Source organism: Rutidosis leptorrhynchoides, chromosome 3 (assembly GCF_046630445.1).
Source record: "Rutidosis leptorrhynchoides isolate AG116_Rl617_1_P2 chromosome 3, CSIRO_AGI_Rlap_v1, whole genome shotgun sequence".
NCBI classification, from domain to species: Eukaryota; Viridiplantae; Streptophyta; class Magnoliopsida; order Asterales; family Asteraceae; genus Rutidosis; species Rutidosis leptorrhynchoides.
Window position 1 is genome coordinate 681356763 of NC_092335.1, and position 27782 is coordinate 681384544.

At 36.1% G+C, this 27782-nt stretch overlaps 1 protein-coding gene and 1 long non-coding RNA gene across 2 annotated transcripts; one reads left to right on the forward strand and one right to left on the reverse strand.

The window, feature by feature from the left end:
* Nucleotides 1–7798: 7798 nt before the first annotated feature.
* On the reverse strand, nt 7799–15154 carry LOC139899436 (uncharacterized). The gene is made up of 3 exons (XR_011777502.1): nt 15026–15154; nt 8365–8479; nt 7799–8059 (listed from the first exon to the last, which is right to left on the reverse strand). It is a non-coding gene; the product is annotated as an uncharacterized lncRNA (long non-coding RNA).
* Nucleotides 15155–15863: 709 nt separating this feature from the next.
* Nucleotides 15864–17908, forward strand: LOC139899437 (uncharacterized). Its single transcript, XM_071882261.1, has 3 exons — nt 15864–16030; nt 16126–16547; nt 16649–17908. Exons 1-3 carry the CDS (start codon nt 15959–15961, stop codon nt 17820–17822), a joined length of 1668 nt encoding a protein of 555 aa, XP_071738362.1. The 5' UTR covers nt 15864–15958; the 3' UTR covers nt 17823–17908.
* Nucleotides 17909–27782: the final 9874 nt, after the last annotated feature.

Consider the following 27782-nt stretch of genomic DNA (forward strand, 5'->3'; position numbering starts at 1 on the left):
ACAGTATATGTTCTAACACTATTGTGATGGGGTTCTATGGATGGAAAGTTAAGCCTTGATAATTAGGTGCTCGTGATAACAAATTTTAGAATGGTTTACTATTATTTCAATGTTATAAATCTTGTGGTTCATTTGTACTTACTTACTTACTTACTTAAACCTATGATTTCACCAACGTTTTCGTTGACAGATTTCTATATTTTTCTCAGGTCCTTGAACGTTTTGTGATACATGCTTCCGCTCATTATTTTGATACTTGCATTGGATGTCAAGTATATATGCATACATGGAGCGTCTTTTGGCTACTTTTAAATTGTGTCGCATAGGTTTCATTTGTACTTATAACGTTATAACGTAACTTGTGGTTGAACTATTCTTGTAAACTTTGAAACAATCCTTACATTTGAAATGAATGCGACATATTTTTGGTCAAACGCTATTTTAAAGACTTACGACCACGTAATGGGACGTAAGTAGACGGCGCCGTCAATGACGATTTTGTCGGGTCGCTACAGATGGTATCAGAGCGTTGGTTGTAGGGATTTAAAGTTCATTGGTGTCAACCCCGAGTCATAGGGTACATTAGTGAGTCTAGACTACAACCGACATACAGACTTGAAGTAGGAATTACTTGACTACTTGTGCATTTATACTCGAACTCTTTTATTAATACCTAACTCTTATTCTATCTTTATCTCACGTTATTTAATTTGATTGACACGCCACCTTGACTTAGTGAAATAATGTCGAATGCACATATGAATTAGGGTAATATAATTGCCAGGATTATATTACGGTGACTCATATGAATGTTCCGACATTATGACATAAAGAATTTAAGGCGAGTCAAGGAAAATTTTCTCTTTATCCTCATTCCATATCACGGTTAGTATTATTGAGAATACTAATCAACGATATTCTTGTGTTTTGAAGGAACAATGCCTCCTCGCCGTATACCACGCCATGAAACACCCGAACAAGCTCTATAGCGAATGATAGCCACCGCTGTGGATGCGGCCATGGCCAGTCACTCATCCAACAACAATAACAATAACAACCACAACAACAATAATGGAGCCGGTAATTCAAACGAGGGATGCTCCTATAAAGCTTTCATGGGGTGCAAACCTCACACCTTCGATGGAACCGGGGGACCGGTTGTGCTCACCCGATGGTTTGAGCAAACGGAAGCCGTCTTTAGCATAAGCAGTTGTCGGGACCAAGACAAGGTCAAGTACTCCACCCACACTTTCGCCGGTGTCGCGCTCACTTGGTGGACACCTATGTACAATTGGTGGGTACCGATGAAGCCCACGCCCTCTCTTGGGCCGATTTAAGGGAAAAGATAATCATCGAATATTTTCCTCGTGAAGAAACCTGAAGGCTCGAACAAGAGCTAAGAACTTTAAAAGCGGTCGGAAACGATCTCAAGGCCTACAATCAACGATTTTCCGAACTAGCCTTGATGTGCCCAAACCTTGTGAACCCCGAGTCTTTAAGGGTTGAACTTTACATAGATGGTCTTCCAAAGAGCATCAAACACGGGGTAATGTCATCCAAACCCGCTAATCATCAAGAAGCTTTGAAGATGGCCCGCAAATTGATAGAAACGGTGGACGAAATTGTAGTACCGGCACCTAAGGTAGAGGATAAAGCGGGTGGCAACAAAAGAAAGTGGGAAGCCCCCAATCAAGCAACAACAACAACAACAACTTCGCCAAGAAGTCTTTCACCTCCGACGGCAAGAAGGGTTATGCCGGAAACCTACCTCTTTGCAACAAATGCAACAAGCATCACTCTGGTGAATGTGGTAAGCTAATTTGCCATCGGTGCTAAGGAATTGGTCATAAGGCCAACGATTGTAAAAGTGCCGCCCCCGTTACTCGAAAGGGGCCCAATACACCAAAGACGGTCACTTGTTACGAATGTGGTCAAACGGGTCATTATAGAAATGCATGCCCAAAGAAGAAAGATAACCCCAATATGCTTGGCCGAGCTTTCAACATTAACACCGAGGAAGCCTGAGATGACAATGAACTAGTCACTGGTACGTTTCTTCTCAACAATTCTTATGTCACTTGCTTATTCGATTCGGGTGCCGATAAGAGTTTTGTATCCAAGACTTTGACTCATTCTTTTAGCACTCCACCACTCCCACTAGATACTACTTATACCATTGAAGTGGTCAACAGGAAACTATTGAGTGCCGACAAATTTTATCGGGGGTGTACGTTGAACTTAATGGGTAAAGAGTTTGAAATTGACTTGATACCTATAGAACTAGGGAGCTTCGATGTAATCATTGGTATGGATTGGTTAGCCAAAACGAAATCTCACATTCTTTGCGATCTTAAAGTGATTCAAATTCCTATCGAGAATGGTTAACCCTTGATTGTCTATGGCGATAAGAGTTGCACCGGACTCAACCTCGTCTCGTGCCTTAAAGTTGAAAAATACCTTCGTAAAGGTTGTTTCGCGATTCTAGCCCATGTTAAGAAAGTCGAGATCGATGAGAAGTATATCGATGATGCGCTAATTGTTAGTGACTTTTTCGATGTATTTCCCGACGAATTGCCAGGTCTTCCACCTCATCGACCGATTGAATTTAAAATCGATCTTGTTCCGGGAGCCACACCCGTAGCACGTGCACCGTATAGACTTGCTCCATCCGAGATGCAAGAATTACAAAGTCAAATCCAAGAAGTACTTGACCGTGGTTTTATCCAACCTAGCCATTCACCATGGGGCGCTCCGATTTTGTTCGTTAAGAAGAAAGATGGATCCCTACGAATGTGCATTGATTATCATGAACTAAACAAATTGATGGTTAAGAACCAATATTCTCTTTCTCGCATCGATGACCTCTTTGATCAACTACAAGGGTCTTGTGTATATTCAAAAATCGATCTCCTCTCGGGTTATCATCAACTAAGGGTTAAGGGGGAAGATGTCTCCAAAACTACTTTCCGGACTCGTTATGGTAGTTATGAATTTCTTGTAATGCCATTTGGTCTCACTAACGCACCGGCAGTGTTCATGGACCCCATGAACCATGTGTGCAAACCATACCTCGACAAATTCATTATCGTGTTCATCGATGATATTTTGGTCTATTCTAAAAGCGAAGAAGAGCACGAACAACATCTCCGACTTGTGCTTGAACTCTTGAGACAAGAACGACTCTATGCCAAATTCTCCAAGTGTGAATTTTGGTTGAAGGAAGTTCAATTTCTTGGTCATGTTGTGAGTGATCAGGGTATTAAGGTCGATCCATCAAAAATCGAAGCCATTAGAAAATGGGAAACTCCTACAACTCCTACTCACATTCGTCAATTCTTGGGTCTCGCCGGATACTATCATAGATTCATCAAAGATTTCTCCTTGGTTGCTCGTCCTATAACCGTGTTAACTCACAAGGGAAAGAAATTCATTTGGGCAACCGAACAAGAATCCACATTTCAAACCTTGAAGACAAAGCTAACCACCGCTCCTATCTTGTCACTTTCTGAAGGTAATGATGATTTTGTTGTATATTGCGATGCCTTGAAACATGGTTTTGGGTGTGTATTAATGCAACGAAAGAAGGTCATTGCTTATGTCTCTCGACAACTAAAAATTCATGAACGAAACTACACGACACATGATCTTGAACTCGGAGCCGTTGTCTTTGCACTTAAAATGTGGAGACACTATCTTTATGGAACCAAGAGTATTATCTTCACCGATCACAAAAGCCTCCAACACATCTTCGATCAAAAGCAACTAAACATGAGACAACGAAGGTGGATTGAAACTTTGAACGATTATGATTGTGAGCTTCATTACCATCTTGGAAAGGCAAATGTAGTAGCCGATGCCTTAAGTCGAAAAGAGAGAGCGGTGCCTCTTCGTGTTCGAGCTTTAAACATCACCATTCACACCAACCTCAATAGTCAAATTCGGGTAGCCCAAGATGAGGCTCTCAAGGATGAAAATATTCCTCATGAACATTTGAACGTCCTCGCCTCTCGATTCGAAGTTAAGGAGACCGGGCTCCGATATTTCGCTGGAAGAATTTGGGTGCCTAGTTATGGGGAGTTACGAAGCCTTATTCTAGACGAAGCCCATAAGTCAAGATACTCGATTCATCTCGGTGCCAATAAGATGTACCATGACCTTAAAGAATAATATTGGTGGCTGAATATTAAAAGGGACGTTGCTACCTATGTTGCAAAGTGTTTGACTTGTTCCAAAGTCAAAGCCGAACACCAAAGGCCATCCGGGTTACTTCAACAACCCGAAATCTCGCAATGGAAGTGGGAAAGAATAACGATGGACTTTATCACCAAACTACCAAGAACGACGAGCACTAAATCCGCCCACTTCCTAGCCATGAAGGAAACCGACAAAATAGAGAAACTTGCACAACTTTACATTAAAGAGATCGTAGCCCGTCACGGTGTACCTTTATCGATTATTTTAGATCGAGATGGCCGTTTTGTTTCTAGATTTTGGCGTACCTTACAAGAAGCATTGGGAACGCGTTTAGACATGAGCACCACATATCATCCACAAACCGACGGACAAAGCGAACGCACAATCCAAACTTTGGAAGACATGTTACGAGCTTGCGTTGTCGATTTTGGAAAAGCTTGGGACAAGCATTTGCCACTAGTCGAGTTCTCTTACAACAATAGTTATCACGCGAGTATTAAAGCCGTACCTTTTGAAGCGTTATATGGCCTCAAATGTCGTTCTCCTCTTTGTTGGGCCGAAGTAGACGACACACAAATCACCGAACCTGAACTCATTCATGAAACAACCGAGAAGATCGTTCAAATCCGAGATAGACTCCGGACGGCCCGTAGTCGTCAAAAGAGCTATACGGACAAAAGACGCAACGACCTCGAATTTCAAGTCGGTGACCGCGTAATGTTAAAAGTCGCACCTTGGAAAGGTGTAATCCATTTCGGGAAACGCGGGAAACTAAATCCGCGGTATATTGGTCCTTTCGAAATCTTGGAGCGTGTTGGAACCGTTGCTTATCGTTTAGATCTTCCGCCTCAACTGAGCTCCGTCCATCCTACTTTCCATGTATCGTACTTGAAGAAGTGTTTTGCCGAACCCGAACTCATCATCCCTCTCAAGGAGCTTACTATTTGTGACAAACTTCATTTTGTGGAGGAACCGGTTGAAATTGTGGACCTCTCCGTCAAAACGCTAAAACAAAGCCGAATTCCAATTGTCAAGGTCTGTTGGAACGCCAAAAGGGGACCCGAGTTTACTTGGGAAAGACAAGATCAAATGCAAAGGAAGTACCCTCATTTATTCGTGGATTCGGAAACGCAAGATCTCGAGGAAGAAACAACGACTACTACGCTTACTTAAATTTCGGGACAAAATTTCTTTTAAGGAGTAGGTAATGTAACATCCCGCCTTTTTCCGTTTACTTTCCGTTTATTTATTTAAAGTCCATTATATGATTATAAAATCTTCCGTTAAAATGCGTTTTAAAATAACTCGTTTAGGTAATTCACGCACCCGCTTTTAAAGTCGAGGGACTAAACTTGCCAAGAGACCAAACTCTTGACTAGGTCAACTAGTCAACCATGAACTCTCATCCATTCATTCACCTCCTTCTCTCTTTCAATACTTCAAATTTTTCTCTTAAACACCAATTCAAAGATTCATCATCCATTTCCAATCTAGCAGTCAAACATTAAAACAAATTACATATTTGGAATCCTTGCATCTTCTTCTTCAATTCCATACCGATTTCATCAAGTTTGGGTAACTTTCTAAAATCACTAGATTCTTTGTTCTTGATGTTTTTAACTTATAAAAGTGTTAATTAGTGTCTATGGCTCAAGTCCAACATGAATATATGATTTGTATGCTTGTTCTTGTCATTTTGATGTAACTAGCTTAAACTTGAAATGAGTGTGTTTGATCTTGAGATTTGGTTGCTTAAATGTTGTTAGAGGTTAAAAGTGCATGTATTAAATGTATTACTAGCATCACTAGCTTCAATTTGGTATGTAGGTTGGCATGGATTAGCTTCATAAACAAAATTGTTAAATTTGTGATTTTAAGTTAGGGTTTTGGTAGAAGTAAAATGAGCTTTTGATGCATTGAATGCTTTGCAATGTGGTTTGTAAGTGTTTAGTTGTACTGTATGCATAATTACCTATGAAACGGCGTATTATATGTGTGCATTTAATTCCCGAATCATAAATGTGCATTTATGAACTTGAAAGTATTTATGATGAACATTAAATGAGCATTCAACTTGGATTTTGATTTTTGTAAATAATGTTTTTAATTGATGAAAGGTATTTAGTTATGTTCCTCGTTAAATTACCTTTCCAACGATGTATGGTATGCGTTTTAGGTATTTACGGTTCATTAGTTATGATAAATTGAAGTTTGGATGAGACTTGAACAATTGAAACAGCCCAGGTACCAGCTCCCGCACATTGTCGCGGCATGGCCCTTCTGTGTCACGACGCGGCAATGGCCGTGTTTAGGGACTGATCAACCTTGTCACTTTTATGAAAAATGTTTGCTATGCTACGCACCTCCGATTCACATGTAACTTGTTCTAACATGCTTATATATGATTAAAAATCTCAGAAAAATAGTTCGGGACCCGACCCGAACGTGTTGACTTTTTCGTTGACTTTGACTTGACCAAAGTTGACTTTTATTCAAACTTAACCAAACACTTATGCAAACGTTCTTACATGCTTATATACTTATATCTTGTATGAAACTTGGCAATTTGATTTACATGCTATATAATCGAGTCGTAACGAGCCATATGACTAATTGAACAACTTTGACCAATCGTGTTTACCGTTATTGATACAACCTACTTGTTTTGGTCAAGACTAGTAATTGTCCTTGCACACGTTTACTTGTGAAGTACTTTATTACTCGTGCACTCAAGGTGAGATCATAGTCCCACTTTTACTCTTTTAAACTTACATTTGGGATGAGAAAACATAAACGTTTCATTTTACAAAGTGAACACAAGTACGAAAACAAACATTCTACATACGAGTTAGAACAAAATCTTCAATTCGATTATCATTAGTTACACTTGCCGGGTGTAAGCGAGAACTTATGTTGTATGGCCATACGGGTTTGACAAACCCTCATTCGGACGGTTCGCTACCGTTATTGAATGAAATATATTTTCGAAAAACAGTGTATGTTCTAACACTATTGTGATGGAGTTCTATGGATGGAAAGTTAAGCCTTGATAATTGGGTGCTCGTGATAACAAATTTTAGAATGGTTTACTATTATTTCAATGTTATAAATCTTGTGGTTCATTTGTACTTACTTACTAACTTAAACCTATGATTTCACCAACGTTTTCGTTGACAGATTTCTATGTTTTTCTCAGGTCCTTGAACGTTTTGTGATACATGCTTCCGCTCATTATTTTGATACTTGCATTGGATGTCGAGTATATATGTATACATGGAGCGTCTTTTGGCTACTTTTAAATTGTGTCGCATAGGTTTCATTTGTACTTATAACGTTATAACGTAACTTGTGGTTGAAATATTCTTGTAAACTTTGAAACAATCCTTACATTTGAAATGAATGCGACATATTTTTGGTCAAACGCTATTTTAAAGACTTACGACTACGTAATGGGACCTAAGTAGACGACGCCGTCAATGACGATTTTGTCGGATCGCTACACTATTAATAAGGAAACAAAGAAAAATATACTCGTTCCTAGCATTCTGAAAGAGAGTGTTTGCTTTAAGTTGCAGGTTTTTCGCCGTTTTCCTAGAAAGGCGTATGGATATTAAAAACCAAGAACCTTGACACATTCATTTCATTAAGAGAAAAAAAAATTAGAAAGTAAACAAGAAAAACAACAAAGAAAATCCATCACGAAAATTAGTAGTAGCAAGGAATAAATCTTAGCCTGCTAGTAAATTGTTCAAAGCCTCTAGGGGCAAACTCGTAAACCATTACCCATGTCTCCATTGTCGGACACCCTTTGTTATGTCTTGCCGTTTAACGTGCGCTTCACTTGTACAGAACCTTTTATAAACACCTGCATCACAACTTATAAACCTTGTTGAAACTCTGGAAGTCTAAAAGGTAATTTCTCTACTAAAACGAAAGCATTCAGTAACAAACGAAAAATATACTTTGAAACGTGGATAACAGTATTTTGGTCCACATAAAATTGATCAAGCTAATTGCTACAGAGTATTAGTTTTTTTCTATCTAAATGGAGGATATTGCAAAATACATAACAAAAACCAATTGCCAAAGTTTATAAAAAGAAAAAAAAACGAACTTCAATCACAGTAATTAACCACTAATTTGTTAAAAAATTATTGGTTCGGGACTTACATCAAACACCTTGAAGGCAACTTCCCGTTGATAAAAAAACTCATCAATAAACCTGACCAAATTATCATCATCATTATATCCCTCTTCACACTGTTCCATTTTCCTTTTTGCTTTACTTCAACACACAAATCTATAGTTAATATTAAAATGCTATAATGATGATGTCATTATTAGGCTAATTCTTTTGTTAAGAAAAAATCAAAAAGAAAAGGAAAAAAATCTAAGCATGATGGGTGATGTCATTAATCTAAATAATTTTGAATTAAAATTAAATCTTACTAATTAATTATTATTATTAAATCTTATTAATAGTTATTTTAATTACTAAAATTAAATAATTTTGAATTATTTAATAATATTAACTATAGATTATTTTTAATTGAGTACGAAAAGGTATAAAAGCTAGGCCGAAGGAAACCAATTTTGAATTTATATTTTAATTTACATTTTTAAAATAAAATGACAACCAATATTATCTCTTATGATTGGATGTGGATTGTTTAATATGCATTTTAGGTTTTTAATGAAATGTTCAACTGTCGAGTTTCTTAGTCGGACTTTGTGGTTCCACAGGTCATTAAACTAAATAACTTTAGTATTTACTGTTAAATTTATACAATCTTATTCCTTCTGTTACAGTCTGAGTTTTTTGGTTTCTCTGTCAGGTTGCAGGTATATTTCTGGACTTATTTTGCTATAGTTTTGAAGGCTAAGGTGCTGGGCTGCTGATATAATTCTTGAGGGTGCATTTTGTCAATTTCTTCTTTGTTCAAGGGGTCCAGCTGTCTTCTCCAGCTCATACGCTCCACTTTCCATTCGTATAAATGGCTCCTCTTTCCTGCCCTTTTAGCAGCAATACGATCTGCACTCCCTAAATCCAAAATTAGGGTTATTGTTCATCATCTCTGTTATTTCAATTATTTACTTCTTCAAGAGTTCTTTTTTTTGTAATTTCTATTCAAGTGTGTTTAAGTGTGTAGTGCTGCTCTCACTGAAGTGTAATTAAGTTTGGATCGGTTTATTAATTTATGGTTGTGATTTGGATTTGGTGATTCATTGTGATTGTTCTTGTAATCTGGTGATTTCGTTCATGGTATCAGAGCTATAGGCTCTCGATTATTGGTGTTCCGTTTGCTCATGTGAAGAAATTGAAACCCTAATTCCATAATTAGGGCTTGAACGAGTTCATCTGTGCTTCATCTTCTGTCTTCCGCCGTTCACTTATTGCTTTACCAGAGTTTATGCTCTGTAGGGGAGTTCCGTTCTCTCTCTTTTTATTTTCTGTCTCTGCTGATCTTTACACCCTGTCTGACCTAATCCCAGTGCCCAACTCTTGATCTACGTTCCTGAATCGTATGAATACCTGATCAAGCACTGGTTGATTTTTGGCCCGTTTATATATTTATTTATATTTTTCTGTTATCTGTCTCTGTGTTTGTTTCTGTGCATCTTTGCTGCTTGTGTATTTTTTCGTGCTTAATCTGTGTACTTTGCCTTTATGGCTGGTGATGATGGTGATGGATCATCAAAGATTACTCAAGTGAGTAATCTTGATTTCGGTGACCCTCTCTATCTGCATGCCAGTGATACTAGCACCACTGCTCTTGTCTCCTTAAAACTCAAGGGGACAGAAAACTACAATGTCTGGAGTAGAGCTATGACCTTAGCCTTGCAAACTAAAAATAAATATGGATTTGTTGATGGTACTTGTAAAAGAAGTCAAACTGATAATGTTCTTATGCTTCAATGGGATAGATGCAACTCTGTTGTACTATCCTGGATTTTGAACTCTATTTCTGAAGAATTGTTTTCTGGGCAAGTGTTTGCCAAATCTGCTCAAACTGTTTGGGAAGAATTGAAGGAAACCTATGATAAAATAGATGGATCTGTCACTTTTAGTCTGCATCAAAAGCTAAACTCTTTAACTCAGGGTAGCACTACTGTGTCTGATTATTATCACAAATTAAATGCTTTATGGAAACAATTTGATGCTCTTGTTAAATTACCTACTTGTGTTTGTGATGCTAATAAGGAATTCAAATCTCACAATGACCTAATCAAACTTATGCAATTCCTTATGGGTCTTGATGAATCCTATTCCTCTGTAAGGAGCAATATTTTGTTAATTGACCCTTTGCCAAGTGTTAAAACTGCTTTTGCCATTGTGTCAAGGGAGGAGTCCCTTAGGATCTCCTCTCAATCCAGTGGGTCTGGTCCTATCAAAAGTCAAAACTCTGCCTTTCTTGTGTCCAAAACCTTTGATAACAAAAGAAGAATTGGTAATGGCCCTAACCCTAATCTTAAGTGCACTAAATGTAAAAGACTTGGTCACACAATTGATAGATGTTATGAAATTGTTGGTTATCCACCTGGGTGGGTTAAGAAGAGTGATCACAGACCTGCTGTGAGTAATAATTCTGTCTCCAATGTTGCTACTACTCAAAATGTGTCTCAACCTTTTACCACTGAACAAATTTCTCAACTTATGAGTCTGCTACACAACCAATCCACACAAGGGAATGCTCAGGCCAATATGGCAGGTAGTTTTTTAAACTGTAATGTTGTCTTTAATTCTAAGTTTGACACTTTTTTTAAATCCAATGGCACTACTGATAATTGTTTTAATGATAAATGGATAATTGATTCTGGAGCAACCAGACACATGACTGGATCATGTGATGGTCTTGTTAATGTGTTTGATGTGTCAAAACTCAATATGACTGTTGGACATCCAAACGGCACTTTAGCTAAAATTACCAATATTGGAAACCTTCAGCTGTCAAAAAATTTTGTCCTAAAGGATGTTCTTGTCATACCTGGATATTGTGTCAACTTACTGTCTGTTAATAAACTTTCAAAAGATTATAACATGTTCATTGGTTTTACAAGTGGCAACTGTTTTATTCAGGACTTGGATCTAAAGAAGATTGTAGGGATTGGTAATGCTGTTGATGGTTTATACTTGTTTGATAAATGTAGAGGTATTGTTTCTAATAAGAGTAGTATCTGTCCAAATTTAAGTGACAAATGTTATGGATCTGCTACTCTATGGCACAACAGATTGGGACACCCTGCCATTCAAATCCTTAAGGTCCTTAAGGATAGAATAGGGGTCAATCCTGAATCTGCTAATGAGGTGTGTGACATTTGTCATAGGGCAAAACAATCAAGGGATCCTTTTCCCTTAAGTGACCACACATCCTCCAATGTTGGTGATCTTGTTCATCTGGATGTGTGGGGCCCTTATAGGGTCAATAGCCATGGTGGGTTCAAATCTTTCCTCACTATTGTTGATGACTACTCTAGGGCTGTGTGGGTTTATCTTTTGAAAACCAAATCTGATGTCTTTGATAATATTATGTGTTTTGTGAATCTCATCAAAACTCAGTTTAATGCCAAGGTTAAAATTTTTAGAAGTGACAATGGGTCTGAATTCATTAATAAAAGAATGGAAGATTTTTGTGCTCAAAATGGGATTATTCATCAAACTAGTTGTGCCTATACACCTCAACAAAATGGGATTGTTGAGAGAAAGCATAGACATTTATTAAATGTGGCAAGATCCTTGTTATTTCAAAGCAAATTACCTTTGTGTTATTGGTCTGACTGTATCCTGACTGCTACTTATATCATCAACAGGCTGCCATCATCTGTGTTACAAGGAAAGTCCCCTTTTGAAATGATTTATGGTTACTCTCCTAATCTCTCCCACATGAGAGTGTTTGGTTGTCTGTGTTTTGCCAGTGTTTTAAACAATAATGATAAGTTTAGCAGCAAGTCTGAAAAGTGTGTTTTTTTGGGATATTCAAATGTAAAAAAAGGGTACAAACTCTTAAGTCTTGAGTCAAACAACATCTTATTCTCTAGAGATGTAAAGTTTTATGAAACCATCTTTCCTTATAATCCTAAAAACAAAACAAATATTACTACTAGTGATAATGATCACATAACCTTTTTTGAGTCTGTCTTTTTTGAACCAAACACCTCTCAAAGACCCAATGATGATGGGGGAAACAATAATGAAGGCAGTGGCAGTGATCATGATCTCATTGATACTCCAGAGGAGGAGACTAAGAGTAATGATACCACTGATTCAAGTGACTCTGAGTCAACCCCTGAGGGCACCTCTTCTTCTGAAAATGTCCACAATCAAGTTAACACAGATCATGGTAGCACAAGTGAACCTAGTGGCAGTCCTGAAACTCTAAGAAGATCTAGTAGGACTAGAACCATGCCCTCAAAATTCAATGATTATGATGTCAACTTCAATGTAAGGTACCCCATGAGCAATTACTGCAATTACTCAAATGTGCCAGAGGACATTAGATATCTTAGTGCCTCTCTTGATAAGGTTGTTGAACCTCTTTCCTATGAGGAAGCTAGTAAAAATCCCAAATGGGTTGAAGCCATAAACAATGAAATAGAAGCCTTGCACAGAAACAACACTTGGGTTGTTGCAGACCTGCCAGTTGGTAGGAAAGCCATTGGGTGCAAGTGGATATTCAAAATCAAGTACAAGTCCAGTGGTGAGATTGAAAGGTACAAGGCAAGACTTGTTGCCAAGGGGTATAGTCAAAAAGAAGGTCTTGACTATGATGAGACCTTCTCTCCTGTGGTTAAGATGGTCACCATTAGATGTATGCTTAATCTTGCTGTGCAATATGATTGGGACTTGTTTCAACTAGATATTAATAATGCTTTTCTATATGGTGACCTGTGTGAGGATGTTTATATGGAACTTCCTGAAGGTCTTAATTCTAATAATGAATCTAAAGTCTGCAAATTAACAAAGTCTTTATATGGTTTGAAACAAGCCCCTAGAATGTGGAATGCTAAGTTAACCTCTGCCTTAACTGATTATGGGTTTGTTCAAAGTGATAATGACTATTCCTTGTATGTTTTATCTAAAGATGGCACCTTTGTTGCCCTTCTTGTCTATGTGGATGACATCATCATAACTGGTAACAATAATGCTGAAGTCAATAATGTTAAAAGTTTTCTAAACTCTAGATTCATGATCAAAGATCTTGGTAAATTAAAATATTTCTTGGGGATTGAAATTATAAAAGGCAATAATGGTTTATGTATGTCTCAAAGAAAATACTGTTTAGACCTATTGAGTGAGTTTGGCATGTCTAGCTGTAAACCCATTGAAACTCCCTTGGAGGCTAACTCTGTGTTGGCTTCTGAAGCCACTAAGGGAGATGATTTTCTTGAAAACATTACAGAATATCAAAAACTCATTGGAAAACTCATCTATCTAACTCATACTAGACCTGATATATCCTATGCTGTCCAAACCCTAAGTCAACATATGCATGCCCCTCTTCAGTCTCATGTTAAAGCTGCCTTAAGGGTTTTGAGATACCTAAAGGGATCACCAGGTAAAGGTGTGCACATAAAGAAATCTGATGACATGTTCAATCTATTTGCTTATTCTGATGCTGATTGGGGAAAATGCCTTGAGTCTAGAAAATCTGTGACTGGGTTCTGTTTGTTCTTATGTGGATCTCTCATATCTTGGAAAAGTAAAAAACAAGAAACTGTCTCCAGATCCTCTACTGAATCTGAATATAGATCCCTAGCTGCTACTACATGTGAAATTATATGGGTTCTAAAGTTATTAAAAGATTTTGACATACAAAATTTGCTCCCCATTAAACTTTACTGTGATAATAAGTCAGCTATTTTACTTGCTGCCAACCCTGTGTTTCATGAAAGATCCAAACACTTTGAAATTGATGTTCATGTGGTAAGGGAAAAAAACTTGTCTGGAATGTTAAAACTTGAATATATTGACACAAAAAACCAAGTGGCAGATGTATTCACTAAAGGTCTTCCAAAAGCTCAACATCACCTTCTATGTAAAGAATTGGGGTTATTGGATTGTTTCCAGAATAAGATTGAGGGAGGATGTTAAATTTATACAATCTTATTCCTTCTGTTACAGTCTGAGTTTTTTGGTTTCTCTGTCAGGTTGCAGGTATATTTCTGGACTTATTTTGCTATAGTTTTGAAGGCTAAGGTGCTGGGCTGCTGATATAATTCTTGAGGGTGCATTTTGTCAATTTCTTCTTTGTTCAAGGGGTCCAGCTGTCTTCTCCAGCTCACACGCTCCACTTTCCATTCGTATAAATGGCTCCTCTTTCCTGCCCTTTTAGCAGCAATACGATCTGCACTCCCTAAATCCAAAATTAGGGTTATTGTTCATCATCTCTGTTATTTCAATTATTTACTTCTTCAAGAGTTCTTTTTTTTGTAATTTCTATTCAAGTGTGTTTAAGTGTGTAGTGCTGCTCTCACTGAAGTGTAATTAAGTTTGGATCGGTTTATTAATTTATGGTTGTGATTTGGATTTGGTGATTCATTGTGATTGTTCTTGTAATCTGGTGATTTCGTTCATTTACGTTCACTTAATATCTAAAACATATCATTAAACTGTTTCGTTTAAACAACCTCGTGGTGAACCACGGGTCATTTCACTAGTTGTAATAATAATCATGTAATAAACGTCAGGTGACATGTAAAAGTTTATACTCCGTATAAATCTTAAACCAACCTGAGTTATAGATTTATGTATAGAGCTACAAAACTCAAATACAATATTAGACACAGATCAACACAACAAAAATATTTATTATTTGAATTACTAATTGCTGACCTTTCAGAAAAACTCCGGTGTCTCGGAGATGTGGATGCTTGAATTTTTTAGGAGATATAATTTCATTCATTAACACATCGATGTGGCAGGGGTTGTGTGTCAATTGAGAGGTAAAACGTGGCATTTAAGGATTAGAAGTCAAATGAAGCTTATCGTGAGTAAGAGGGAGCAAGTAGCGTCTTCTGAGAATGATACATGGTCTAATAAGATTTTGACAGCTAGCACTCAGTTGGGATGCTAGAGCCAAAAACTTGTTTCTTGATGGGCCTCTCTAACTCCATATTTTGTAATGGGTCGGGCAAGGATAGAAACGGGTGCCTTTTAAATGATTGCATCGACCAACAGAAAGCTAACACGTGGAGCGAGAATAGGAGTGGTCGGTCAAAAACTTCTTTATGTATGGTAGTAAGATAAGATATCTTCAAATCTGTATTTTTTTAAAAAACCTAAAGATATATACATAAAAGAATCAAATGATCATCAGGAACAATTCTATATTATCCCTTATCAAAACAACCACTCGGTTTAAAACACCACTCAAAAAATAACTTAATCCATAGATCGCACTTCTTCAATTTAGTACACGGTCAATGTTATTAGTCAACCAAAAAATAAAAAAAATCCATAGATTGCACTTCTTTAATTAATAAAACAATTAAATATTTTAATATAAATATTCCGTTTAATCTATTACAAAAAAAAATATTAAAAGACCAAAAATGCCAGCCATGAAATACAAGGATGAAAGCTTTGTTTGTAGGTCAAAGCTGGCACTTGTTCTCACATTTAAACCCCCCCATTCTTTCTTCTTTCTCACTCCCACTTCTTTTATTCCCATTTCTCTTTTTATTTAAAAAAAAAAATTGAAATTCACTCAAAATTCTTAACCCTTTTTTCACTCTTTCATCGTCAACAAATTCACGCCCAAAATCCATGGCCTCATCCCCTTTTCATTCTCATGGATGTATTGAACAAAAAAAACATTGGTGGCTTACAAACAAAAAGGTATCTGTTAATTCAATTCACTCCATTTTTTATTTTATTTTTTGTTATTTGTAATTATAATTTACTGACAATGTAACGTTTTATATTAATTTTAGATTATTGATTTATACATTAAAGACGCCAGATCGTTAATTGCGTCACAACAACAACACAACATTGCATCTGCAATCAATCTGCTTGATTCTGCACTTGCATTATCACCTCGATTTGAAACCGCAATCGAATTAAAAGCTACTTGTCTTCTTTATTTAAGAAGATATAAGGAAGTTGCTGATATGTTACAGGATTATATTCCTAGTTTAAAAATGTCATCTGATGACACGTCATCATCTTCTTCTTCCTCCTCGTCTGATAATAGTTTACAACCGCTTGCTAGAGAACGAGTCAAGCTTTTATCGAGCGGATGTAACTCACCGTCTCGATCTGAACAACCGTTCAAATGTTTCTCTGTTTCCGATTTGAAGAAAAAAGTCATGGCTGGACTCGCTAAAAATCGTGATAAAGAAGCTAATTGGAGGTATTTAATTAATTATTAATTAATAATTATTATTAATTATTAAATATTAATTCGTTTTGATTAATTTTGATTAAACTAATCAAACTTATGATTTATTTCAGGTATTTGATTCTAGGTAAAGCTTGTAGTCATTTAGGATTAATGGAGGACGCAATGGCGCTTCTGCAAACCGGAAAACGCCTCGCCTCCGCCGCTTTCCGCCGTGAAAGTGTTTGTTGGCGAGACGATAGTTTCACATCCTCCGGCGAAATATTCATCTCCGGCAACCAGCCACAAACACCTCAAGATTCCGATAACATCTGTCATCTACTCAGCCACATCAAACTCCTCCTCCGCCGTAAAACGGCAGCAATCGCGGCGGCCGAGGCCGGATTATACGCCGAATCGATCAGACATTTTTCGAAAATTGTCGATAGCCGGCGCGGTGCGCCGCAAGGTTTTTTAGCCGAATGTTACTTGCATCGAGCTTCAGCTTACCGATCATCCGGTAGAATAGCTGAAGCCGTTGCGGATTGTAATCGAACGTTAGCGTTAGATCCGTCTTGTATCGAAGCGTTATCTATTCGAGCTTCGTTATTCGAAACCATACATTGTCTCCCTGACTCGCTGCACGATCTCGAACACTTAAAGTTGTTATACAACTCGATTTTACGTGACCGAAAACTTCCCGGACCGGCTTGGAAACGTCAACACGTTGCGTATAGCGAAATCCCTAGGAAACTTAGCTCGATCGCGAACAAAATTCAAGAGCTCAAACTTAGGGTTGCATCGGGCGAAATAGGAAATGTAGATCACTATGCTTTAATGGGATTAAGGCGTGGTTGTTCACGAGCCGAATTAGAAAGATCACATTTGTTACTTACATTACGACATAAACCAGATAAATCGAATAGTTTTATCGATAGGTGTGAGTTTTCGGATGAGCGTGATATAGAATCGGTTAAGGATCGAGCTAAGATGTCGAGTTTATTATTGTATAGATTGATCCAACGAGCGTATACAAATCTAATGCGAATAGTGTTGGATGAAGAAGCGGCTGAGAAACAAAGGAAGAATGCGTCTATTGCGATACAACAAGCGATAAAACGCGATGAACAACAACAGTCATGTAAATCGGTTAAACTAGTAACAATAAAGAAGGGGTGTAATCGAGTCGAGAACAAGAATGCATTTCAAGGAGTGTTTTGTAGAGATCTTGCTGTTGTTGGGAATTTGTTGTCACAAACCGGGTTTAATCGCCCGATTCCAGTTAAATATGAAGGTTTAAGTTGCTAGATTATCAATAATTATATGATGATTAGTAGTTAATCATTAATTAAAGATGAAAAAAATGGTTATGTACAAATGGGGGAAATTTTGGTAAACAGTTGCCTGTTGTTGTATGTTGTTCATTTTCACTTTTTTTTTTTTTTTTTTTTTTTTTTTTTTTTTTTTTGTACATGTACAATATCATATACGGATTATTTCAGTAGCAGAAGTTTACTACTATTACTACTATTCATCATTATTCACAGTAAAACCTATATCAATCAATTTTATGGAAACAGATTCACAATTATTGATAACTTTTTCCCCTCCTAAAAGTTTTCTGTTTGATTCTTTATTTTTATGAATATATTGAACTGATTGTGATATGTACTATGCGGTCAAAATTGTTACTATATGAAAAAACAGAAAAGATTCAACTTTTATGTGAATTCATTTTATATAAGCCATTAGATAATTTATGTGTATATCCATCCATTTAACTCATTATATAAAGTTATGATGGATAAGTATATACGGTGCAAACTCACGTTTTATTTGGGAGCGCAACCCATGGACGTTGATTTGGCAAGCATATGATCATTTTTGGTTATTTTGTTAGTTTTGGAGCAGTTAGCATGATGTTTGCTTGTTTGTTTTTGGTTCAGTTAGACAGGCAAGGTCACATTTATCTTGTACAAGTTTGTTTTTGTATTGGGCCTTTTGGCTCTGTAATTCTCGTTTCCTTCGTCTTTGGATTCTATTTATTTAATATATTCTTTTTTGCCAAAAAAAAAAAAAAAAAAATACTCACGTTTTATATTGAAAGGTAATTAGGTCGACAGTCCCTGTGATTTTCACAAATTACGTGTTGAGTACCTAAACTTTTTATTACTTGGTCCATCCTCGTGGTTTTCACTTATTGCGTGTACGGTTCTTGACGCTGACGTTTGTTAAAAGAATCCATTAAATCAGATGCTAAAAAATTAAATACACGTAAAAAGTGATAGCCACGCAATTTGTGATTTAACAGATTCTTTTGGCAAATATGAGGGTCAATATGTGACTTTTTCGTGTACAGGTAAATATGTAGTTTTCTAATTTTGGCAAAACTAACGAAACTATAACCAGAAGGAAAAAGAAAGAACCGAATAAGAATACAACCGAGGCGAAATGACACAGCTAGACTGTAAACTAAAAACTCTGGCAATTACGAGTACACGCTATCTACAACCGATTTTTAATATGCTTTGATTGGTTTAGTTTTATTAAATTTGATTCGGTTATTGATTTTCATAAATATTCTTAAAAACAGAATAAACTAAACCGAATGAACTACATAAACCACGAACCGACCGAACGAACACCCTAAGATCAAGTATTGATATCATGTCATTTTGTAATATTATTTGTAATTCTCATGTGAACATATCATTTCTCAAATAAAAAAGATTTGCAGGGACTTTAAGACCACGTCAATTATTGCGCAATTTTCTTTCATCACGGGCTCTTATATCACCTTCATGTCAACATTTCCACCCCATCATAATGAGTAGGAGTAACATATTTACTCTCAAAGAGCACACACTTTCTCAAACTAATTGTATTCACTATATTAATTAAGTAATGTATAAATATTAATGCAAATGGTACAACATATTACAAATACTTCGTCGTACAATATGCTTTAAAGTTACGATGAGGTGGGCGTGGTCATGGAAGGCAATGAAAGACGACTCAGTGTCATCCATGTCATGGATGGCAATGTGGAAGACAAGAGCTCAAATATGTAGGGGTGTGACTTGTGAGTGGTCTAATAAGTAGTAACAAAAATAAGGTACATAGTCTAATGTTTTTTTCGGATCAAATTAGTGGTCACATATCTTATAGAAACATTATCATATAAAAATGTACATAGAATTTGCATACAAGATCTAATTCTAATACTTGGAATTAAAAAATTAATATAAATGAGGAGTTGGTGATTGAGATGAGTAATGTGAAAGGGAGGTTGAAATGAATTGAATGCAATCACAAAGTGTGTGAAGGAAGTGGATGGGGCAGGCTGATAGCAGAAAGAAACACAGAAGCTTTTGGTTTGAGGTGTGTGTCTTATTGTGGGTACGAATGAATGATTTCCTCTTTTCAGCCTTATCCACTTTTTTTTTTCAATCTTTAAGTAAGTTTTTTATTTATTTATTTATTTATTTATTATACGAGAGAGTTCAAACTTTACAATGAGTAAGACTGAATGCGTTTTATAAAATCGATTGATTAAACATTGAATAGTTCATAATCTAAATGATTCAAATGTTATGGATGATAATAACTTGTTTGATAATAATTTTAAACGAATAATATGAATTACATAAAATTATCTTATTAACCTTTGACATTAATACAAACGATAATATAGTTGCTTAATAAATGTTCTTAATATAATTTAAAGAAACTATTACATAAAATTTATAATTAGGTGTTTAATGGTTAAAAGGAACTCCAGCTCTAAATGGTTTATAACTGAATGGTATCATCTGCCATTCAGAAGTCACAGTTAGACGTGTTGAATGCTGAATAGTTCAGAATTCAGCTCCGAACCATTCAATTAAAAGGTAAACAAATGCACTCTAAGAATATTTTCACTTATATATATAGTCTATTTAATTACGTCGTAATTATTTTATTTACCGGTCATTACGAGATATGTTGGTAGTAAAAATTAAACATATAATCTGTTACATATGTTATATGCAGTGTTGTAAAAGTCGGCCGATTTGGCCGACGAGTCGGTCGATGCGTCGTTTTTTTTAGTTCTCCGTCCCTTTTTTTCAAAAACGACTCAAAAGACGGTCAAAACAAAAAGTTCGGTCAAAATCTGTCAAAGATGGTCAAAGTTGGTCAAAAACGGTCAAAATCACTCAAATTTTTGTCAAGATATGATATGTTTTAAAATTAGGGTTTGTTTTCATTTTTTGGGCCGCTCTTTTCTTTGTGTCCTTACTGGTTATGTACTCTGTAACATTAATTGAGTTTGAAGTTTGATTGCATTTAAATTCAAGTTCTTATTTAAGAAATTTATGGTACAAAATCAACTATTTTATACATATATAAATATATATTTAAGAAATTATTAATAAAGTCAACGTTGGTCAACGACCATGCGTCCCCGACGCATCCCCGACTCGGCCGGCGCGTCCTTTTTAGGTCTCGACCGATGCATCTCCGACTCGCAACTTTTACAACCTTGGTTATATGTATATGTATATATTGTTGAGAAATTACGGTCTCACTAATTGTAACCACCAAGCCCAATAATAACAGTAAAGACATAAGAACAATTCACAACACGAGAATTTAACGTGGAAACTCTAAAACATGAGAAAAATCACGGGCCTCCAAAGAGAGAAATACACTATATCACATATTGTTACAATGACATTGACGATTCTCTTAAGCCAACTACACTCTCCAAAGTATTTAACTAATACAACTCTCAAACAAGGGTAAGAAAGAAAGAAATAATCAGATACTTAAAGTGTATTGATTGGTGCAAGTTGAAAGTATGCACATGACCTCCTTTTATATCCAAGTAAGTCACCCACATTTTTTCTATCTACCAATGTTGGACAAAACTCATTTTATACTCAAAGAGTTTACCCCTCATTTTTTCCATCCACCAATGTGGGACAAAGAACCATATCAATTCTTCTAACCAAAATATATTTTCTCTATTATTTTGTTACTTGTTTGGACCCATAAATACACACATTCATATTTTAAATACAACAAAAAAGGGTCATCTTTTTTACTTTGGATGGTCACTTTATGTTCAAAAGGTATAAGTTTAACAAGCCTGGTCCAGGATTTTTTTTTAGAAATCCACCATATTCACCTCGAATCAGTCAAATGCCGGAAAAGTACCTTCACCGGATCCCTACACATGCGACATGAGAAACCATCATCCCAATGCCACAAGAATTTTTTCGCGAGTGGAGATTGAACATGTTCATATTTTATATTCATGCTTTCACATGACGGGTCCTAACTTCAAATGTATCATGTATCACAGAGCTATTACTACAATGGTTTGGATGGTTACTTTAGCGTTAGTTAGAGTTGATTGTTTTAATTTTTTTTACACCAATAGATTTTTAAGTATTCATGGATCATAAGCGACCAACAACTATCGACCCGTTTGATTACGTTTGGTATAGTGATGATATCAAATCGGGTAATTTGGGTCAGGTCTAAATAATCCCGGACCCGAAACGGATTAAAAAACTCTATCTCAAACCTGGACTCATACCTAGAGATGACATTGTCTACCCGATCTATTAGATATCCATCCGATCCACCCACTTCGTGATGGATATAGATGAACCTAAATGGATATGGATATGGATATTGATGAACCAAAATAGATATGAATATGGATGAAAAGTTTTATCCATGGATATATCCATTTAACACCTGAAATACATATATAAATACATTAATATAGATATATGCTTACATAATTATTATAACATATGCATTTATCGTTAAATTTGCATTTTGCTTTCAACATTATTATGAAATAATTGAAACATGTATATCCAACAAAATAAATATACAAATTACATATTCAATTTTTCATAATATATGTTTAATAGTAAATTTAGCAAATTGTGTACTATCTTCGATAGAGATTACATATTCTTGTGGACATATTTTTATTATGTCATGTTATATGTATTATTGTTATAGCACATTTCGTTTTCATTACATATTACGAAATATTGTAACATTTATTAATACCCGGTGGATATCCATTAACCATTTAATCCAGCGGATATGGATATGGATGGATGAACTAAAATTAAATGGATATGGATATGAGTAGTGATGTTTTCAACAATGTATTTGATAAATTCACTCACTTTATCCATTAACATATTTTACAGTACAATTTGTTAATACATAAAGTGAGTGGATTTATCAAATACATTATTGTTATTATTGTTACACTTTGTATTATTGTTATTATTGAAATTGAAATAAATCTCCATCACCACATTGGATACACTTTGTATTATTGTTATTATTGAAATAAATCTCCATCGAGTCGAGTATGAGGGTTTATAATTATATCTAAATCCATTTTCAGGCTCGAACTCGCAAAAAAATTAAAACCATCCTACTATTCAACCTTAGACCCAAACCCGACTTAAAATATAAAGTTTCGGTTAATCATCAGGTACAAGTCTTTTGCCATCCCCAATTTGATCAGAACAAATCACAGGAAGATGAAATGATTTGATTAGTTAAATAATAATCATAATCATGAATAATAATCATGTTACCATGTGGGAAAAAACTTACATAACTTTTCCTCGATTTCAAGAAATATACTACCACAAGGTAAATGTAATGTCACCTTTGATATTTGTAGAATAATAGAATTTTCTGTGAGGTTTATCATACTATTGATTATTATTTACAGATTACAAATACTAGATACCCTAATATAAAACCCTGATAGATCAAGCCCATACATACATTTGGGATGGATTATATTTACATTCTAATACTCCCCTGAGTTTGAGCCGTAGGAAATGAAATACAACGTTCAAACTCGAACTTAAATATAAAAATACAAGTTCTAATGATACATAATAACATAATGTATATATGAACAAAGTCTTCGTAATGGAGCTTGGATATTCTGTACTTCTCGCCTTGGCTCTTCACTCCAAAACTCTTTTTTTAGTGGAATTTATGTAATTATAGTATAAATAAGAAGTGGCTAAATAAAGACATGAAAGAGACGGAAAAGAAAGAACAAGTTTTTTTGTTTTGTTTTGTTTTAAAGATGGTATAAATATAAATATAAATATAAATATAAATGGGAATGGAATGTTTAAGAAAGGAAATTAACACCACAATCAATGATAAATAAAGAGAGGATCTTAAATGAAAATAAAAAATAATCCGTAAGAAAAAACAAGAAATTTGTGAATGAAAAAGGAAATGTGAATAAAAGATAGAGATACGTGATTTTTTTATTTTTTTTTTATTTTTTTTTTAAATTATGGGGAGAAGACAATAAGATAAAATAAGGATATGTAGGATAGAGATATGGTAGATCTCTTCTCTCCTTTTTTCTGAAAAAAAATTAAGAATAGCAAAAGGAGTGAACATAGATTTACCAAGTTTTCCTTTTTTGTTTTTTTTTTTTTTTGGTAGAAAAACAGAACAAATTAGAAAGTAGAAATCAATTGGATCTTATATTAGCCAAATAAGATAGTGACTATGAGATGACGATAAAAATAAAAATAAACTAATGCTAGCGGGTCACGTGAGCACTTTTTTTTTTTTTTTCGAACGGCGGAATTTTAATTAGAAAGCTAAAAGCTAGAAAATATACAAGAAAAAAAATACAAAAATTACAAAGAGGACAAAGGAGACATCATGTAAGTGTTTCAATTACATCTATTTTTGCGATATCTAGCATATAACCAATTAAAAGCCGTCGTCACGATAGAGTCGAATACGTGAGATTTCCGGAAGCCTCGATCTTTGAAGATAATGTTGTTTCGTAGCCTCCAAATAGTCCACAAAGTTGAAAAAATTACAGTTTTTACGATGAGCCTTTTATTACCATTTATGGGTACCCGTCGATCCACGCCCAAATGTTGTCTATAGAATGCCAATTCGGGATAGTAAGATTTAACCACCGAGAAACTTTTGACCAAACTTGCTTACTAGTCTCACAATGAAGGAAGAGGTGGAGGTCATCTTCATTATGAACATCACAGAGGCAACATCTCGGGTTATCAATAAGAATCCCGCGATCCAGTAAATTTGATTTTGTCGCTAACCTTGAGATCTTTAGACGCCACACGAACACGTTTATCTTGATTGGAACTTGAGTGCACCAAGTCGTTGCTATCGAGAAATGGGCCAAGTCTCGGTTATCAATTAACTTGCAGGCCTTTGAAACAGAATATCCATCACCGTCCCAAGACCAATAATCCGGCGAGTCAGAAAGAGATATGCCACTGATCAAAGATTACAGCTCGCGCAAATTATCGATTTCGACCCGGAATCTAGGTGGTCTTCTCCAAAAAAATTGCCAAGACTGACCAGCCCATCGCGCAGCTAAATTTGAGGTATTGTTTATGTCTAATGCCAGCAATCGCGGGAAAATAGATGCCAGCGCGGTTCCATTAAACCACAAATCAAACCAGAATTTTGCATTGTTCCCGTTAACAACATTTAAACGCAACAGAGAAGCGTCCAAGTGGTAGTCCTGATGAATACAATCAATAGCGCGAGAGATAGAGTGCCAAATACCTGAGAAGTTCGGTGAACATGGAATAGTTGAACCAAAGCTGTTGCCGTGAATAGTCGAGATAAGAGTTGCCCAACTGGAGTGCTTATTAGTCACGAATCTCCATCTCCACTTGTATAACAGAGCGAGGTTAAGAGAATTAAGGCTCGGGACTCCTAACCCGCCATGTTCTAACGGGTTTAGAATGAGGCGCCAATTGACCCAATGAACTTTGCGAGTGTTTTCTTTTTTGCCCCATAAAAACGATGCTCTCATAGCTTCTAATTTTTTAATGACCAATTTTGGAGCGCGAAATAGAGACATATAGTATGTTCCCACCGAACCTAACACTGATTTGATTAAAGTCAAACGACCTCCCATAGAAATTAAATTTGATTTCCATGCAGCTAATCGTTTTTTGGTCTTTTCAATTATTGGTTCCCAACTAGACATTTTTCTCATATTACATCCGACCGGTAAGCCTAGATGAACAAAAGGAGTATTCGATGACAAGCAGCCGAGGGTGTTAGCTGCTGCGTTTACAATAGCTGGAACCACCCCAACACCAAAAAGAGATGATTTGTGCATGTTTAGTTTCAACCCCGAAACTGCAAAAAAGCAGGCTAAAACCTCAAAAATACAAAGTAAATTTTCCATGCTCCATTCACCCAAAAAGATAACATCATCAGCGTAAATACAAATGGAGAGATCGTGAGCATGAATCGGATTACCAATGGAAAGTGGCTGATATAAAGCGGCATCTGTAACGTCTCTAATTGCTGCATTTAAGCCTTCCATACCAATAATGAAAAGAAAAGGCGATAAAGGGTCGCCTTGGCGAAAGCCCCTTTCTATCGAGAATTCAGTCGACGGGCTACCGTTAAGAAGAAGCGAAGCTTTGGACGAGACTAGGCAAGCTCTGATCCAGGAAATCCAAGTCTCATTGAAACCCATAAATTGCATCATGCGAAAGATATAATCCCAGTGTATTGAGTCAAAGGCTTTCTCGAAGTCGATTTTAAAGAGAAATGCTTTCTTTTTTCGTTTTTTGCACCAACTAATAGCTTCATTTACCATGAGGGGGCCATCCAGAATTTGCCTGCCTTTGACGAAGGCAGTTTGATTTGTGCCGATAACTTTATTGATTACAGAGGCGAGACGGGCGGCTAAGAACTTCGCGATAATTTTGTATTGGATACCGATAAGACTGATCTGTCTAAAATCTTGAACATAAATCGGGTTGTCTTTCTTCGGAATAAGTGAGAAAACGAACTATTGCAACCTCTCGGAATGAAAGCATTGGTTGTGAAATCACGAACCATATCAATGGTGTCCAGTTTGACTAGATCCCAGAAGTGTTTCATAAACTTGAACGTAAAGCCATCCGGGCCAGGAGATTTATCACTACCGCAAGACCAAACGGCGTCTTTTATGGCCTTTTCTGAGAACTCATCAGTAATACAATTTTGACAAGGTCACGTGAGCACTAGTCACCAAAAGAAAAGAAGTTTTGTAAACAAAAAGATTGCGACTCTTTATGCGACCCAAGAAATTCAGAACTAAATTGCGAACGAAATATGCAAAAAGAAATTAGGGAGAATCACGGCATAAGGGTTGCACCGTAAGGAAGAAAGAATAAGTTAAGGAAAGTCTCAAGAATGAGGAAAAGATTTCTAGATTCGCGGTGGGGAAAGCGAAGAGACGGTATTCGGTGGCGGCGGCGGCAGACCGGTTTTCGGTGGCGGCGACAAAGAAAGAAAAGAAGAGAGCGGTAGAAAACCTTAGCATCTGATACCATGTAAAATAATAGAATTCCCCGAGGTGTATCATAGTATTTGAAAGGACCCGTCCTAATCCATCCGGACGAAGTCCATATCGATTATAAACGATTCACAACAGTTGATTACATAGCGAGGTACTTGACCTCTATATGATACATTTTACAAACATTGCATTCGTTTTTGAAAAGACAATCTTTCATTACACCGAAAGTTGACAGGCATGCATACCATTTCATAATATATCCAACTATAATTGACTTAATAATAATCTTGATGAACTCAACGACTCGAATGCAACTTCTTTTGAAATATGCCATGAATGACTCCAGGTAATATCTATAAAATGAGCAAATGCACAGCGGAAGATTTCTTTCGTACCTGAGAATAAACATGCTTTCAAGTGTCAACCAAAAGGTTGGTGAGTTCATTGGTTTATCATAAATAATCATTTCATAATTTAATAGACCACAAGATTTCATATTTCCATTTCTCATAAATATACGTCCCATGCATAGAGACAAAAATATCATTCATATGGATTGAACACCTGGTAACTGACATTCACAATATACATATAAGAATATCCCCATCATTCCGGGATCCTCCTTCGGACATGATATAAATTTCGAAGTACTAAAGCATCCGGTACTTTGGATGGGGCTTGTTGGGCCCGATAGATCTATCTTTAGAGTTCGCGTCAATTAGGGTGTCTGTTCCCTAATTCTTAGATTACCAGACTTAATAAAAAGGGGCATATTCGATTTCGATCATTCAACCATATAATGTAGTTTTGATTACTTGTGTCTATTTCGTAAAAACATTTATAAAACTTGCGCATGTATTCTCAGCCCAAAAATATAAAGGGTAAAAAAGGTAAATGAAACTCACCTAATGTAT